At 37.3% G+C, this 15,608-nt stretch overlaps 1 protein-coding gene across 2 annotated transcripts in view; it reads right to left on the bottom strand.

Annotated features, from left to right (window-relative positions):
* LOC124718805 (ras-related protein Rab-11A) overlaps positions 1-14,883 on the bottom strand; it is a 53,005-nt gene extending 38,122 nt beyond the window's left edge. Inside the window, exons 1-3 of one of the 2 annotated variants that reach the window (XM_047244419.1) lie at positions 14,613-14,883; positions 13,892-14,013; positions 7,713-7,786 (exon numbers count right to left, since the gene is read on the bottom strand). In XM_047244419.1, coding sequence (XP_047100375.1) covers positions 7,713-7,786; positions 13,892-14,013; positions 14,613-14,652 — 236 coding nt within the window. In that variant the 5' untranslated portion in view covers positions 14,653-14,883. The remainder of the gene's footprint in view (positions 1-7,712; positions 7,787-13,891; positions 14,014-14,612) is intronic. The other variant, XM_047244420.1, reaches the window with a different exon arrangement.
* Between the last annotated feature and the right edge of the window lie 725 nt (positions 14,884-15,608).

The following is a 15,608-nucleotide window of genomic DNA, read 5'->3' on the forward strand; positions in this document are numbered from 1 at the left end:
ATAGGATTTAACCGCTTCAATCATCATGACACCTATCCTCCATCCATTCTTTGTTCTGCAGAGAAGAGAAAAGACCTTGTTACTCTTACAGAGACAAAAACTGATTATTTTGAAGTTTTGTACACCGAACTTTCTGGAGTACTATGAAGTACACACAAAAATTCTTAAATTTATCTGTACTATTCTAGATGAGATATCCTTTGCGTTGATTAAATCCATGAGTTTTAGGTTTATACGGTGTAAAAATGCAAGAGCATGATATTTTCATGCAATGAACTGCATATCTGAACACACAACCCTGTAAATAAAAACTGACCTCACAACATACATGGTCAAGTTAAAGCTTCATACACAACCCAAATCGTAAATAATTGCTGGCAGCATCAGCTTGAGACTGGCAGCTATTGTGAATGAAATTACTAAGAGTTATTTTAATGGATGAATGGCCTGACCTGAAGTTCTCTGAAAGGGGAGGAATTTGTTTACCATATGAAGTGTCAATCTGACTACTACCAGTATGAAATGAGCAGTACAAAATACATTCAGTGGTTTGTATCTTAACATGTGCATTGTTGTACTTTATAATGTTCCATCTACATAGTTCAAACAGTGGGCACTTCACTTTCCTGAAAAAATGTTTTTTTGGGTAACACAGTAATCTCTGCAACGAAGGCATGATCAGTCAAGAACTGCTACAACATTTTAAGGCATAAAAATGTAAGCCAGTGTACAAGTATTTTCAAATAATTATAAAGGAGGCTTGGGTTCCAATTTATAATTACCTTTCTACAACTACAATACAGATGTGCCCAAAACAGATTTGTAATGTAATTAAAGAAAAAGTAAAAGAAAGGAAAAACTTAAGACACTCATGCACAGCTGTACACAAGAAATAGTAGTGTAAGAGCGGGCAAAAGTATGTGTACAAGTTACAGATACTGATATTTCATTAATCGAGTATCATAACTGCTTTATTACAAGCTGGACTTATATAATAACTGAAAATGTTACCAGGACAAATCCATCAAAGCAAGTAAGTAAGTAGAAGCAGTTACACGGATACAACAACCAAGACTACTCACAACTAAAGAAACCATAATTTGAAGCTCAAGATTTACTACAGAAATTGCTTCTGCATTGAGTACTCAAAAGATTAATAGATAAACAATTTGTTTCTTCTAACAGCTCATAAGCACGCCTTCCAATCAATGGGGTCACAAGTTATATTCTTTTGTGTCTTTTGCCCTTAGACCAATCCTTATGTCAGTTATACAGATATGCAATTCATTGAGAAATTTATTTTTTAATTCTGCTTTTCACTTTATTAGGAACCCTTCAGACCAAATATTTCCTCTGCTTTTTTCCCTGATGGCAAGTGCAGTCAAAGTGACTACACAGCATCACATGGACTCTACATGTTGGCTACACAAACTTTACAAACATGTTTGGGCTATATGGAGAAGGGGTGATTATTTGTGCACACTTGTACAAACTGGCAGCAGCAATAATGTGTGACTACCTTTAGCCTCTTACAATGCTGCACACGAGTTTCAGTGCACCTTAAAATAACCAGACTGCTTTCAGAAGTGGGCCTGATTATGGTCACAATATATTGGCCGCTTGCACATAGAGGGTGGCACATGCACACACTTTTTTCTTAAATTTAAGGGCAGTAGTGATAAGTAATGATTTATTGGGATTTTTGAGAAGTTACTTCTTGCAGTAATGTACATGAAGATGACTTGTCCATCTAATCAGTTATCCAAAGTAAACACAGTTTTGAAGATTCCCTCAATCAGGTCTGTAGCAGCCGGTTTCCCAAAACTCCCACAGTCCATACCAATCATAGAAATATCACTTAATTTATTGGTTACAACATCAAAATCTAATGGCCCTGTCTAAATCCTATGAAAATACTATATTTAAAACATTGCTTAGTACAACACTGCTTATTGTGACTTTGCACATAAAATAACCTATCTTTATTATATTTTTGGAGAAATATATTGGTTATAGCATACAATGTTCATTTTTGTTTGTTACAAACCTGGGGACAACTAATAATAATTTAACACTTATCGTCAAACTCTCGTTTTCTCTACAATGCTTGTTTCAAATCAGTGTGTAGGTTAAGCAGTCAATGCTGGCATCACTTAAAACATCTTTAAAAAAAGAGAGAAAAGCATTTAATATTTAAGAAAAGTCACACATAAGACGGCGATTAGAAAACGGGGAGACTAACACCAGCATCGCAAAGGAATTTGGCATCTTGACACTCATTTTCCAGAATCTGAGGACAGTGAGAAAACAGTCTTTAAGAAAATTCTTTAAAAACCAAGCAGGCAAGATCATCTGAGCACAAAGATATTGAAGTAGCTTTATTTACACAGCTTAAGCAGCAAAGATCAAACAATGTGTGTATCCGTGGATCTATTCAAGCGAAAACCAATGAATTTGCAAATCTGTTTGAAAATCAGAACTTCAACAGTTTTTTGTCTTTGATACATTTCCCAACTAGTCATGATATTAGCGCTGAGAAAATTTCTAGCGCAACTGCCAGTGTATCTGGCAGTGTAACAAGTTGAGTGGCCATCTAAGAAGTGGCCTGTTTTGTGTGTAGGCTACAAGCCAGACGATATATTCAATGCAGATGAAGCTGGCTTGTTTTACTACATGACCCCAGATAAGACACTGAAATTTGAAAGTTAACTGCGTTCAGGTGGGAAGTTTAAGACAAGGATCACAGCTGTAGTGCAGCAAATACAACGAAAAGAAAAGCTTTTGCTGATTGAAAAATATAGATTACCTAGATGTTTTTAAAACTTTTACTCCCTACCCATAGTTTATGAAAACAATGCAAGATCTTGGATGACTTTTTTAAAAGTGGTTGCGTAACTGACTCTCAGCAGAAATCCAAGAAAAATTATTCTCCTCGTTGATAACTGCTCTACTCATTTAGTAATCAATCAACACTGAATAAAGTTAAGTGTTTTTACCTCCAAACGTCACATCAGTTCTACAACCTATGGATCAGCGAGTTACAGACTCTCTTAAAACTGAGTACAGAAACTTCAGGTGATGAACATGTAACAAAATCTCTTAAGAAGGTACAGAAACTTCTCAATATTCTTGATGCAATTTTAATGATATCTGAAGCATGGGAAAGATTCACTCAAAAGACAGTTGCCAATTGTTTTAAACATGCAGTATTCACAACTCTTTCCTCACCATCCCATGGTGAAGGTTATAGGTTTTCAACAACAATTGATGGTGCTGACAATCATGACTACATTACTCTGGCAGACTCTGTGCAAGAACTTCCGACAACTCTTGTCAACTTGAGAAATAGACTACTTCATCCAGGCACACAATCTTTCACTGTACCCCTCAGTGAGTGAGTGAAGAAATTTTAGCTGACACCCAAAGCCAGCACAATCATTATCCTACACAGTGTTCAACATTACAGAACATTCTACATTGTTGCTACTTCCTTCTTCAAATATTAAAGGTTTTTATATTTTGCTGGCATATTACTGCTGTACGTACTGCATAAACACAAGAGAACTTCCCTCAGTCCCTCTCCACAAACAATGTGTAGTACATAATACACGTGTACTGTATTTGCCATTTTCTGTAGTTTTAGCTCTGTGACAGCCAAAATTTTTTAATCAAAAACACAAAAACCCAGTTTTTTCAACTATCGTCTCTAAAGACGATAAATCATTGGTCCCTTCAACATTATATGAAAGCTATGCAACATTACCTGAAGGATTCCAGCTTCCTTCCATTTTCATGTAAAAACTATTTTAACACCCATGAAACACAATAGTAGTAGTTTACTCGGCAGATCTTGCATCAGCTCCCTAGCACGCACCATTATGAGTCAGACAGCTAACCTGGAGGTGTTTCATATGTTGAAAGCTCCAGTGAAATTTCCTTTTAAGATCCTTAGAACACTACCTGTGTTGGCCAATCAGGACTGCTGCAGCATCTGACGTCACAACATGCAACCCACTGCAAGCAAAGCCACACTAGAGATGCATTTGGCTGAAACTTTTATGAAATGTGCATCTTAATTGTTTTGCATGAGGAGTAAAGGAAGCATTACTGCTTTAATTTCTGAATATAGGGAAAAGTCTTTCCCATAAACAGAGAAACTAGCTGCCCTTTAAACATACGATGTGTTACCAGATACGACCATATATTGTGTGATAACTATGGCAGACAAATTAGACACCGCTACTGCCTGCTAAACATCGGTTGAGCCAGCCATCAAATACACTTGTTCGGAAACTTCAATCTGTATGAAAGGCTTCAGGAAGGGACTTTATAATGGAACAGATGACAGCTGTCAAAACATTAGCTAAAGTTGGCACTGATACTAGCAGATGATTTTATGGAGGTCAGAGAGATAAATGTCCAGAAATTTAGTTTCTTCAAGGACACTGAACAAATGAAATATGTTTGGGAAATAATGTTACAATTCTGGAGAAAAGATTAAGGGGATAAGAAATTTAAGATTCCGGGAGAATAGGAAAGCTCTATCTAGCACAAATAGTTCAATATAGGGAGGTGTTTTGTGTATCTGCATCAGTTCTCCAGAAATAGCCTTTGAGAAGTAATTCAGAGGCAGAATGAGAATGGCTACTCAAAGGAAATTGTGAATTTGGTATCAGGAGGCAGAAAATTTTTGTGAGTACTTAGTTACAATATACTCCTGATATTGACACTGAACATCAGCTAGACAATGTTATCTATCAAGAACAAACCCTGTGCATTTAATTCAACTGAACCGGCCATTTTACAATTCTGTTGACTGTACATGCCACACCGCATAGCCACATACTTCATGCACACCATCAAATACTTGTAAATTGGCTGACGTGGTATGCATCTTGTTTAATATTTCTTCATCTTTAAGCTTTCCAGAAACAGTGAGATTACACTTTAGATTATTCTTTTTTCAACTGCTGCTTTTTCTCAACAAAATTTTGCCTGCATGTCATTAAGTACTCAACAGGAGAACCTGAAAACTTATGTCACAAAGTTTAAAGAGTTTTCTTGTACTGAATGTCCATATATATTCTGCAAGTTTAAAAGATTTCATCTTGCTTTCAGCTGTTGCAATTTTATTTTTACCAGAAATAACAATAGATTTTAGCTTTAACCTTCAGCTTGGTAATTTGATTCAAACTGAAGTCAGATGCCAAATCTGACAATGAAAAGTATGGCCGGATAGGCATGTGTTGTACATCGATACCTATGATTACAAAACCCAGTTGATAACCAACAGTGCTACTGTTTTCATGAAATGCTGTACACCAACTCACTCGTAAACTAATTCACGTACACAAACATCTTCAGTCAACACCAAGTAATTTCATTATGTTGTTAGCAAATACATATCCACAACTTTCTTAAATAAATGTGAATGGTGCATGAAACAAAAAACTACACAAATTTTGATGTTTCAAGCATATTAAATGTCCAGAAAGAACACATTCACCAAAAAATTCTCAACCACGGCACACAAATTTTGAAGAATAGAACACTAAGGTTCCTAGTATGCATTCCTTTGTGTTAGAACTACTCTTTGAACACACAGAACGCACAAAGTTTTTCAGATATGGAGAGAACGTCACATGCAAATATAACAAAGGCAGTCTTATAAAACTGTTACTGATCACAATATGTATATATACTCAAAGATCTTTGACAGCCGGTGTATAATGCTGCTGCAAATAGTGGAGTTCCAATGTCAGAAATTTGGTATAAATGCAGGAAGAGCAACAAGGACTGACACCAAGTTCAGAATTGCCATTGAGCTCAACAAATATACTTTGTTGATATAGTAGAGGGAAACATTCCACGTGGGAAAAATATATCTAAAAACAAAGATGATGTGACTTACCAAACGAAAGTGTGTGTGTATGGATGGATGTATGTGTGTGTGTATGGATGGATGTATGGATGTATGTGTGTGTGTATGGATGGATGTATGGATGTATGTGTGTGTGTATGGATGGATGTATGGATGTATGTGTGTGTGTATGGATGGATGTATGGATGTATGTGTGTGTGTATGGATGGATGTATGGATGTATGTGTGTGTGTATGGATGGATGTATGGATGTATGTGTGTGTGTATGGATGGATGTATGGATGTATGTGTGTGTGTATGGATGGATGTATGGATGTATGTGTGTGTGTGTATGGATGGATGTATGGATGGATGGATGGATGGATGTGTGTGTGTGGATGGATGGATGGATGGATGGATGTGTGTGTGTGGATGGATGGATGGATGGATGTGTGTGTGTGGATGGATGGATGGATGGATGTGTGTGTGTGTGTGTGTGTGTGTGTGTGGATGGATGGATGTGTGGGGATGGATGGATGGATGTGTGTGGATGGATGGATGGATGGATGTGTGTGTGTGTGGATGGATGGATATGTGTGTGTGTGTGGATGGATGGATGGATATGTGTGTGTGTGTGTGTGTGGATGGATGGATGGATATGTGTGTGTGTGTGTGTGTGTGTGTGTGTGTGTGTGTGTGTGTGTGTGTGTGTGTGTATGCACGCGCGCGCGCATATACCCGTCCTTTTTCCCCCTAAGGTAAGTCTTTCCGCTCCCGGGATTGGAACGACTCCTTACCCTCTCCCTTGAAACCTACATCCTTTCGTCTTTCCCTCTCGTTCCCTCTTTCCTGATGAGGCAACAGTTTGTTGCGAAAGCTTGAATTTTGTCTGTATGTTTATGTTTGTGTGTCTATCGCCCTGCCAGCGCTTTCGTTTGGTAATATACTTTGTTGGGTATAAATGGGAAGAGTAATAACGTTCAATTCCATTATTGGCAGATAATCACTGGAAACACTTAGAAGCACCTGTTTGTAAAAAACAGGAATTGAAAGAAGTCTTATCAAACAGCCTTGTTTGACTTATTCTTGAATATTGACAATTAGTTCAGAAACTTTACCATGTAAGGGAATTAGAAGACATATTACAAAAAATTATGTTATCACATATTTGTGTGTGTTCTCTCTCTCTCTCTCTCACACACACACACACACACACACACACACACACACACACACACACAACCAGTCAGTTGCAAAATTCCAGTAAGAGAAAAGTTTTGCAAATCACATCACAGAGGTTTGCCATTAAAACTGCAAGAACAAACATTTCTAAAATATTTCGGCAACATATCACTTCTTCCCACACACTTCTCAAGAAGTGTCCATAATGTAAAATCAGAGATTCAAGCTCATTTTACAATTTATCAACAATTTTTATTCCCAGTCACAAGCCTTAGAGCAGGAAATGGGAGAAATAATAGCAGTTCACATATGAAACCAGCATGCAGACTATGAACATAGATGTAAAACAATTCTACAGTTCTCGGTGCAATAGTTTTCTCAAATTTACTCCAAGCCAACTTTCTGTCCACTTCTAATAAGTCTGTTCCACTTCATTTTCCTTATACACATCAGGCAACAGCAATAAGCATATAAGAAATATTGTTTTTAACCTGAATAACTTAACAACTGCCATGAAGCCTGTTCAAAGCCTGCCATCATTTGTTAAGTACCCAAACAGTACTTTGTATCTAAAAGTATTCCTAGAAATTACTTGATATAAAAAGACCCAGAAGAACTAATCAATTTAATAACAGCAATTCAACTAATGAATAGGTAGCAGTATACTTACGCCGAAGTGATAGCTCTGTATCTTTCTTGGCCAGCTGTGTCCCATATCTGTGCTTTGATTGTTTTTCCGTCAACCTACAAAGCAAGTACAATGTAAGAAAAATCTAAAAAGTATTTACAAAAATATTTTAAGTGTTTATAATTCAAATGAGTAGCAGAATAAGCAAAAGAAATTTCACCTGGAATTTGTCAAACAATATAACTGTACATGTAATTCCCATGACTATGAATATTTAAGAAACATTTGACATTAAGATAATGTGGCGCATTAGCACTGTTTGCCAAAGTCTGAAATTGATCTCTGGGAGTATGTTTCAGATAAAAACTAGAAATTTTAAGAAGACAGTTCCTCATATGAGATGGGAGGTAACGTAGCTCCAAATAAAAAGAAAGAATAAAATGATTATGAATAACCTAATGTACAATCTGAATTATCTATATTTGAGGAAATGAGCTGAATGGGTTTCAGATAATACAATATCAATATAATTACACACAGTTCTTACTACAGAATAATATGCATATAGCTAATGATATTCCTCCTGAATTCTATAGTTAGAAAAATCAAATGAAACTTTGAAAGAAATTAATTGCAAAAAGTATAACCATTCTTATATCGGTTTTAAAGAACTGTAAAGTGAAATTGAGTTTAAGGCTCACTGTTTAGTTTATAATTTGCTTCTTAGGTGATGCCAAGAGATTGTAATATGCATGATGCTGCATACAATGACAACAAGGTTCTATATGAACCTCAAAATTGCATAAAATAGCTTTGTACCTACCAAACTAACAATGAGATCAGACCATAGATGAAGCAATTTGTCCTTTGAGGAGGAACTACACTCCAGGTATGAGAACACAATAGCCCTAACAAGGAATACAACTACTTTAACTAAAGCTAGAAATTTTGTACAGATGATTCCACTCCAGCTCCACATCTACTCAAACCTGGTTTGAAGCAACATGCTAAGAAAGTTAACTGGAGCAGTAATTTCATGGAATTCTAAAGAGCAACAAGCACTAGCGTTAACAGAAGCCGAAGAGTGGTGTAAGGAGCTCCATACCTTCAATGATTACGTGGTGAAATGTGTTTTAAACACAGTGAAAACCTAAAAAATGTTTTCTGTGATAATAGAGGTGACACTGCACTGTGTCTCAGTGGAGAGCATCACACTATTCCAGGATCAGACAAACAGTGATATCTAGTTGATTGCAGGGCCACTACTCCATCAACAGCCAATCAGAAAGCACTTTGTTGCACCTTCTGCTCCACACCCCACAGTAAAATCTCTACTTTGGCAGGTAGCACTACTACAGTCACTTGCAGATGATACTTGCAGTTAGTAACCTGAACAATTGTGATGCATTTCATTGTGTGCTTTGTTTCTCAGTGAGCAAGTTTATTTTTGCTACAAAATGTCTGAAGCTTCTAGTGGAAGCATACATAAACATGTGGGTGCTAACCTGAAAGTTCAGCAATCTGCTTATGTTTTGCACCACACTGTGTGTGGGTGTATTTTGGAAAGAAGAGAGAATGTTATGACTATTGCCAAATGGAGGCATTTGAAATAACTGCAGAGGCTTTGAAGATACTTAAAAAGATTGCCATCAAAGTTTTCATGAAAAAGTATTGTGCAGAGCCTACAAACACCTAATGAGGACAGAATTGTGAGAAACTTGTACACATTCCTACAAGGTACTGTTTGTCACCACATATATGGATATTACAAGTGGAAATAACATCCAACCACAAAAACCTGTTACTCTTCATTAGCCAGAATTGTTCAGTGGCAGCATGACAAATTTGTTAACACTTGCCAGAGCCCTCGTTTCCTGCATAAAAAAATTAATGGACAAAAATCAGGAGAGAGAGAGAGAGAGAGAGAGAGAGAGAGAGAGAGAGAGAGAGAGAGAGAGAGAGAGGTGACATCATAGCACAACAGTGTATTTTTAAAAAAACAGACTCCAGTCATTCTGTCAGAAAAGGTTGTACAGCTTATAGTATATGCGGAAATTTTGATGTTCATGTGGGAAAGGACAATTATAGTCTCGCAAGATGCAACTTCATCTGATTTCATACATAACTGTCTCCTTGTTGACAAATTGACGAGAAAAGCAAGAGAGTAACACAAGAGTGTTAACCACGATAGTTTTATGAAATGGTTCAGGGTAACAAACTTTAACAGCCGTCTGTCACTGCAATGGATAGTGCCCCACACCATTCAGTTATTAAAGATCTGAAAAAGGCAATGGAAAAAGCTGATGTCATTGAATGGTTGAAACAAAGTTCAGAATGATTCATGTAAGGCAGAGCTCAGAAATAGTGAAAAATATAAGCCACTGGTTCAGCAGAATGTTGCAGGCAGAGATTGGTCAAGAACACGGCCTCAGGGTCGTAAGCTTCCACCATACCACTGTTGCTTCAACACCATTGAAATGGTTTGGGCTCAGATCAAGTATTATGTGGCAACAAATGAGAAAAGCTTCACTGATATAATTAGGAAAAGCTTCACTGCAGAAGAAATTAAAGAGCTGTGAGGAACCAATGGCACAAATGATGCCAGATACATGGAGTAATGATGAACACTGTACAGAAATTGATCTTTAAGAAACATGAAAAACGGAATGTAGAACATAATATTGAAAACAATTACATCCTTCAGAAATTCCAGTTACACTGCCACAGACCGGAGCACAGATAATGACACTGCCAGGGAAGAAAGCGACTTCATTTACACTTTGCCATAAATCATCTTAATTTTTGTAAATCTCACCTCATTACTAAATGACAGTAGAAGTATGATGTACCACATGCACAGTGATTGTTAAGTAACTAAGCAGTTTATACAGGGTGATTCAAAAAGAATACCACAACTTTAAAAATGTGTATTTAATGAAAGAAACATAATATAACCTGTTATACATCATTACAAAGAGTATTTAAAAAGGTTTTTTTTTCACTCAAAAACAAGTTCAGAGATGTTCAATATGGCCCCCTCCAGACACACGAGCAATATCAACCCGATACTCCAACTCGTTCCACACTCTCTGTAGCATATCAGGCTTAACAGTTTGGATAGCTGCTGTTATTTCTCATTTCAAATCATCAATGGTGGCTGGGAGAGGTGGCCGAAACACCATATCCTTAACATACCCCCATAAGAAAAAATCGCAGGGGGTAAGATCAGGGGTTCTTGGAGGCTTGCTGGATGTGTGCTACATTTTCATCACTCGTTCTCAGCCGTCCAGAACGTTTCCCTTTGCACAAACACCCATTCTCTGTAAACTGTTTATACCAACGTTTAATACACTACCTATCAGGAGGTTTAACACCATACTTCGTTCGAAATGCACGCTGAACAACTGTCGTCGATTCACTTCTGCCGTACTCAATAACACAAAAAGCTTTCTGTTGAGCGGTCGCCATCTTAGCATCAACTGACGTTGACGCCTAGTCAACAGCGCCTCAAGCGAACAAATGTACAACTAAATGAAACTTTATAGCTCCCTTAATTCGCCGACAAATAGTGCTTAGCTCTGCCTTTTGTCGTTGCAGAGTTTTAAATTCCTAAAGTTGTGGTATTCTTTTTGAATCACCCTGTATTATTATAATGTTTCAAGATACTTTATGTACAAGAACAATTTGGATCAATCTCAGTGTCCACTTCATTGGAAATATGGCAACTAATATGAATCATTTGTAAAAGACAGTGCACTTCCTGCTGCTGTTATTGAGATATAGAAGAAACGGGAACACATGAGTATTGTGTTACGTGACAAGGATATTATGAGTCTGAACGTAATCAATATTTCACATTAAAAGGCAGAATGAGGAGGTAATTCATACAGAGTCACAGCCATAATGCACAAACTTACACCAGTGAACTGACATCGCCCCTTCCATGCTTAACTGCATTTCACTGACAATCACTTTGCAATTTTGGCTCAGCATAACATGCATCAATATGAGGTAGCACTATACTCATGAGCTAATGAATAGAATAGAAGGGAGAACCGATAGAGGTACTCAAGGTACCCTCCTCCACACACCGTCAGGTGGCTTGCGGAGTATGGATGTAGATGTAGATGAATGTAGGGCAATTAAGTCTCAAGTCTATCAATATTAATAAGCAGCAAGCTACGGTACCTTTTTCAATCAAGCCAAGCTTTTGTCTGCCTATACATACTCCACAAGTCACCGTAAGGTGCCGGGCAGAGGGCATATGCACGGGGTTGTTGGGAACTGTTTCTGCACATACAATTTCTAAACATTTGTTGTCTTCGTCTTCGATCCCTACTTTAATCATCACAGAATAAATAGTTTCATACTAGTGTTTCTGACAAAATGGCATATGAGAATTTAATTCTTTACCAAGTCTACTTCATAATATCCTAAAAGGACTTAATAGAGTTTATCCGGTAGCACTATAGAACCAAAATTAAAAGAATACTGAAGCTCCAATTAGTCTTAATTGTCAATATACATCCACATATCAAGCAACTGCATTATGGAACCAAACGCCCACCAAACTGTCATTTCACTTGCATGTTTCTATTGTCAACATACCACAAGTTTGAACTTGACAACATTTAAGACAAAAAGTGCATTTGTGTGGGATACTGTCCCCTTCGAATAGATCTGTAATGAACCCGGGATCTACATTAGGCAGGAGGTGACAACCTAGTTTCTTGCTGCTAAAACCCAAAAGTGTGACTACAAAACAATATTTTTATTAATAAAGGGATCTGTATCAGTCTGAGGTCTACATTTAATGTACTATTCATTATAAGTAACAAAATTCATCACAAATAAAAAGGCAGTAGGAGGTACTAATCTGTTTTGTTAGCAAGCATAAACAGCAAACCTAATACATAAGCAGCATTTATCATATTTTTCTAGATTATCTAAAGCATGCAATAATTGTGCCCCTACTAAAAGGAAATGCAGAAAATACTGAACACTACACACCAGTTGCCCCACACATTTGGTTACCTGAATACAATCTTCTCACCTCACTTGAGGCTCTCAGGAGGAATAACTGTGTTAAAGACGTGTTTAGAACTGTCCCAGACTTCGACGACCATAAAATATTCCTAAACAAACTAGAAATATAACTATGATAGCTACTGGATGGTTCTAATCATACCAGTAAAGTAGGGTGCAAATGCGAGCTCCACTTCAGGCCTTAACACCAACATCGGTGTTCCTCACAGGACTATTAGGACCAGCTGTGTTTGCCAATAAATTTCAATGACTTGCCAGACACAAAAAATTCTCTTTGCTGATAATGGCAACACTAAAGTCACCAATAGAACTCCACAGCTCCTTCCTGATAACACAAATGAACTAACTGTCATGACTTTCCTACAGTACTCAAAAATTTCAAGACTTTTTCAACACCACCATAGTCAAACAGCTGCCATCCTCGCGAACATGCTCATATATTCCAATGCATGTGTATGTGACATATGGCTTCCCTCGTATTAAGCTGACATACATCACTGTAAAATTACCCTGGGACATAATTATGAAAAATTTGGTGGTGGTGGTGGGGGATCAGACACAAAACTTAGGTTTAATCAGTAAGTTATTAGGGTGTAAGTTTAATGTCAGTAAAGTATGCTCAGAGCACTAAGCAATTACTGTAAGTCACAAACAGTACCACCTTATAAACAAGTTAATACACATTTAACTAACTGCTGGGACTAGTATTCGTAAATGGAAGGTTTAAAAGTATAATGTACTTGAGAACTTACTGACATGCCTTTGTAAATATTGTTTCTTCAAGTTAACACTTTAATTAAATGCTGATTACAAATATAATAATGCTTGTCATTAGACATTACATTTGCTGTCCAGTACAATTTACATTTTTACTCTAACTGCATGAAAGTTCATTTTTGTGGATATTAAGAAACTCCTGGTAGGCCATATACTAAGCCTATGGGCAGAAGTGCATTTCATAAGCCTATTGAGATGTGTAAGATTATGAACTAAAAAGAAGCTGAGAAGCTTTTGACTTTATACTGGCACACATGAACGTCAATTCAGGACTGAAGAATTGTTAGTAACTGGTTCGGGATTTATAACATGGCAATTACTTCAATTAGCTCCTGACGAAAATTTCATTTGCATTTAAAATCTCTAATTTCAGTGCTATATAACGATCCTAGTCTTACCTGGATGCTTCTCGTTGCAAACTCTACTCCTATTGTGGACTTCGACTCGAGATTAAATTCATTTCTAGTAAATCTGGATAGGAGATTACTCTTTCCAACTCCCGAATCTCCAATGAGGACAACTGTAAGAGAGAAGGGTTACTCGTGAAAAATACTATGTCTTGTCTTCGATTCGTTCACTGCCTGAACAGAAAACTGAGAACAATAATGAGCATATATTCGAAACTTCATTTTCTAATTGATGAATTCGGTATTGCGACAAATATGCAACTTTTAGTGCAGATTCAAGGTTTTTAAACGTTCATAATCATCTAATTGTAGGCTAATACAGTAAATAAATCGGTCGAAGATAACCTTCGAAGACTTCTGATATTCACTATCCCTGAATCATGCCACGTTAACGCATAGACCCCAAGACAAAATTCACTACCGCAGCTAGCACCATAGCACGATCACTTTCAACGTACTTTCGTTGGTTGTTTAAAGCCAACGTCAGTAATTGTCCCACAAATAACACAAACTGGCAACGTCAATCCATAAAACGATTGCCTACGACAATGACACTCCCGCACTGCACAAACGTCAAATCCTAGGTCAAAGGCGAAAAAAGTCTGCAGGAACGTAATTACAATGCGATATAATAGTTTCTAGACAGTATCAATTCAAGAACTTCCACGATTACTAACACACAAATTCTGAATCGTCTACCATTAATCTTTACCTTTGAACAAATAATCGTATTCATCGTCTCGGGTACCCATCTTACTGGAATTTGCACTCTATGTAGACTGGTAAAAATCAATAATATTCAAAGATAAGACACTAAGTATCACAGCAGTCTTGAACCCGTAGGCAAGAGGTGTCACGACACGGCGGCGCGGTATAGAATCTAATAAATTAACAGAAGAGTTGTGATTTGACGATGTAAAACGCCTGATTAGTCTGAACTAACAGGACAATATTGCAATATGGCTGCCACTCTTCTCCGCCCCTTCCATTGCGCATGTACATGACGTAATTCTGCGCCTTCTAAATATTTCGTGTGACGATGACAAGTTGACAACTAACCCAGAACATGACGCTTGCATGTGAAAGAAAATTATTTTTATTGTTTAAAAGATATTTAAGGAAGAATAAAAAAGTCTCTATATACTGTTCAATCAAAATTGATATGATAGCCGCTTAAAGAATGAATACTCGGCTGCATAACAGCTTTCCTAAACGCTAAAAACGGACGAGAACATTTTTGTGTTCTGTTCGGCTGCTAGTCTCATGACTCAAATGTTTCTACGTTTCGTATCAATGAATGTCAGAGGTTAACAATATTGGCTTCGGAATATACATATACCATGGCGCTCCTCTCCTCTATGGCTTCCTCACGTGTAACGACCAGATCATCTCCATTTGCTCTGCACTTTACAGTAGTTCGCAGAGTACAGCTGTAATATAGATGTTATTGGCACATTCATTAACATCCACAGCCACTCGACTGCAGAACAAAGGCTTTGGCGTACTAACTCAGTACAAGGTGATCAGAGTCCCTTATCCCATCATACTCAACCTGAAAGCAACGCCATCCCTGAAATCACATTTGCTTTACCCAGTCACCCTTGGACACTCGTGTCTCCAGACTCATTGGAAGTGATCACCTCACCATCATTCTCATAATCACCTACACCACACCCAATAGACACTCCCCTCCAAATATTTTCCTGAA

The sequence above is a fragment of the Schistocerca piceifrons genome, chromosome 10 (assembly GCF_021461385.2).
Source record: "Schistocerca piceifrons isolate TAMUIC-IGC-003096 chromosome 10, iqSchPice1.1, whole genome shotgun sequence".
In the NCBI taxonomy this organism is placed as follows: domain Eukaryota; kingdom Metazoa; phylum Arthropoda; class Insecta; order Orthoptera; family Acrididae; genus Schistocerca; species Schistocerca piceifrons.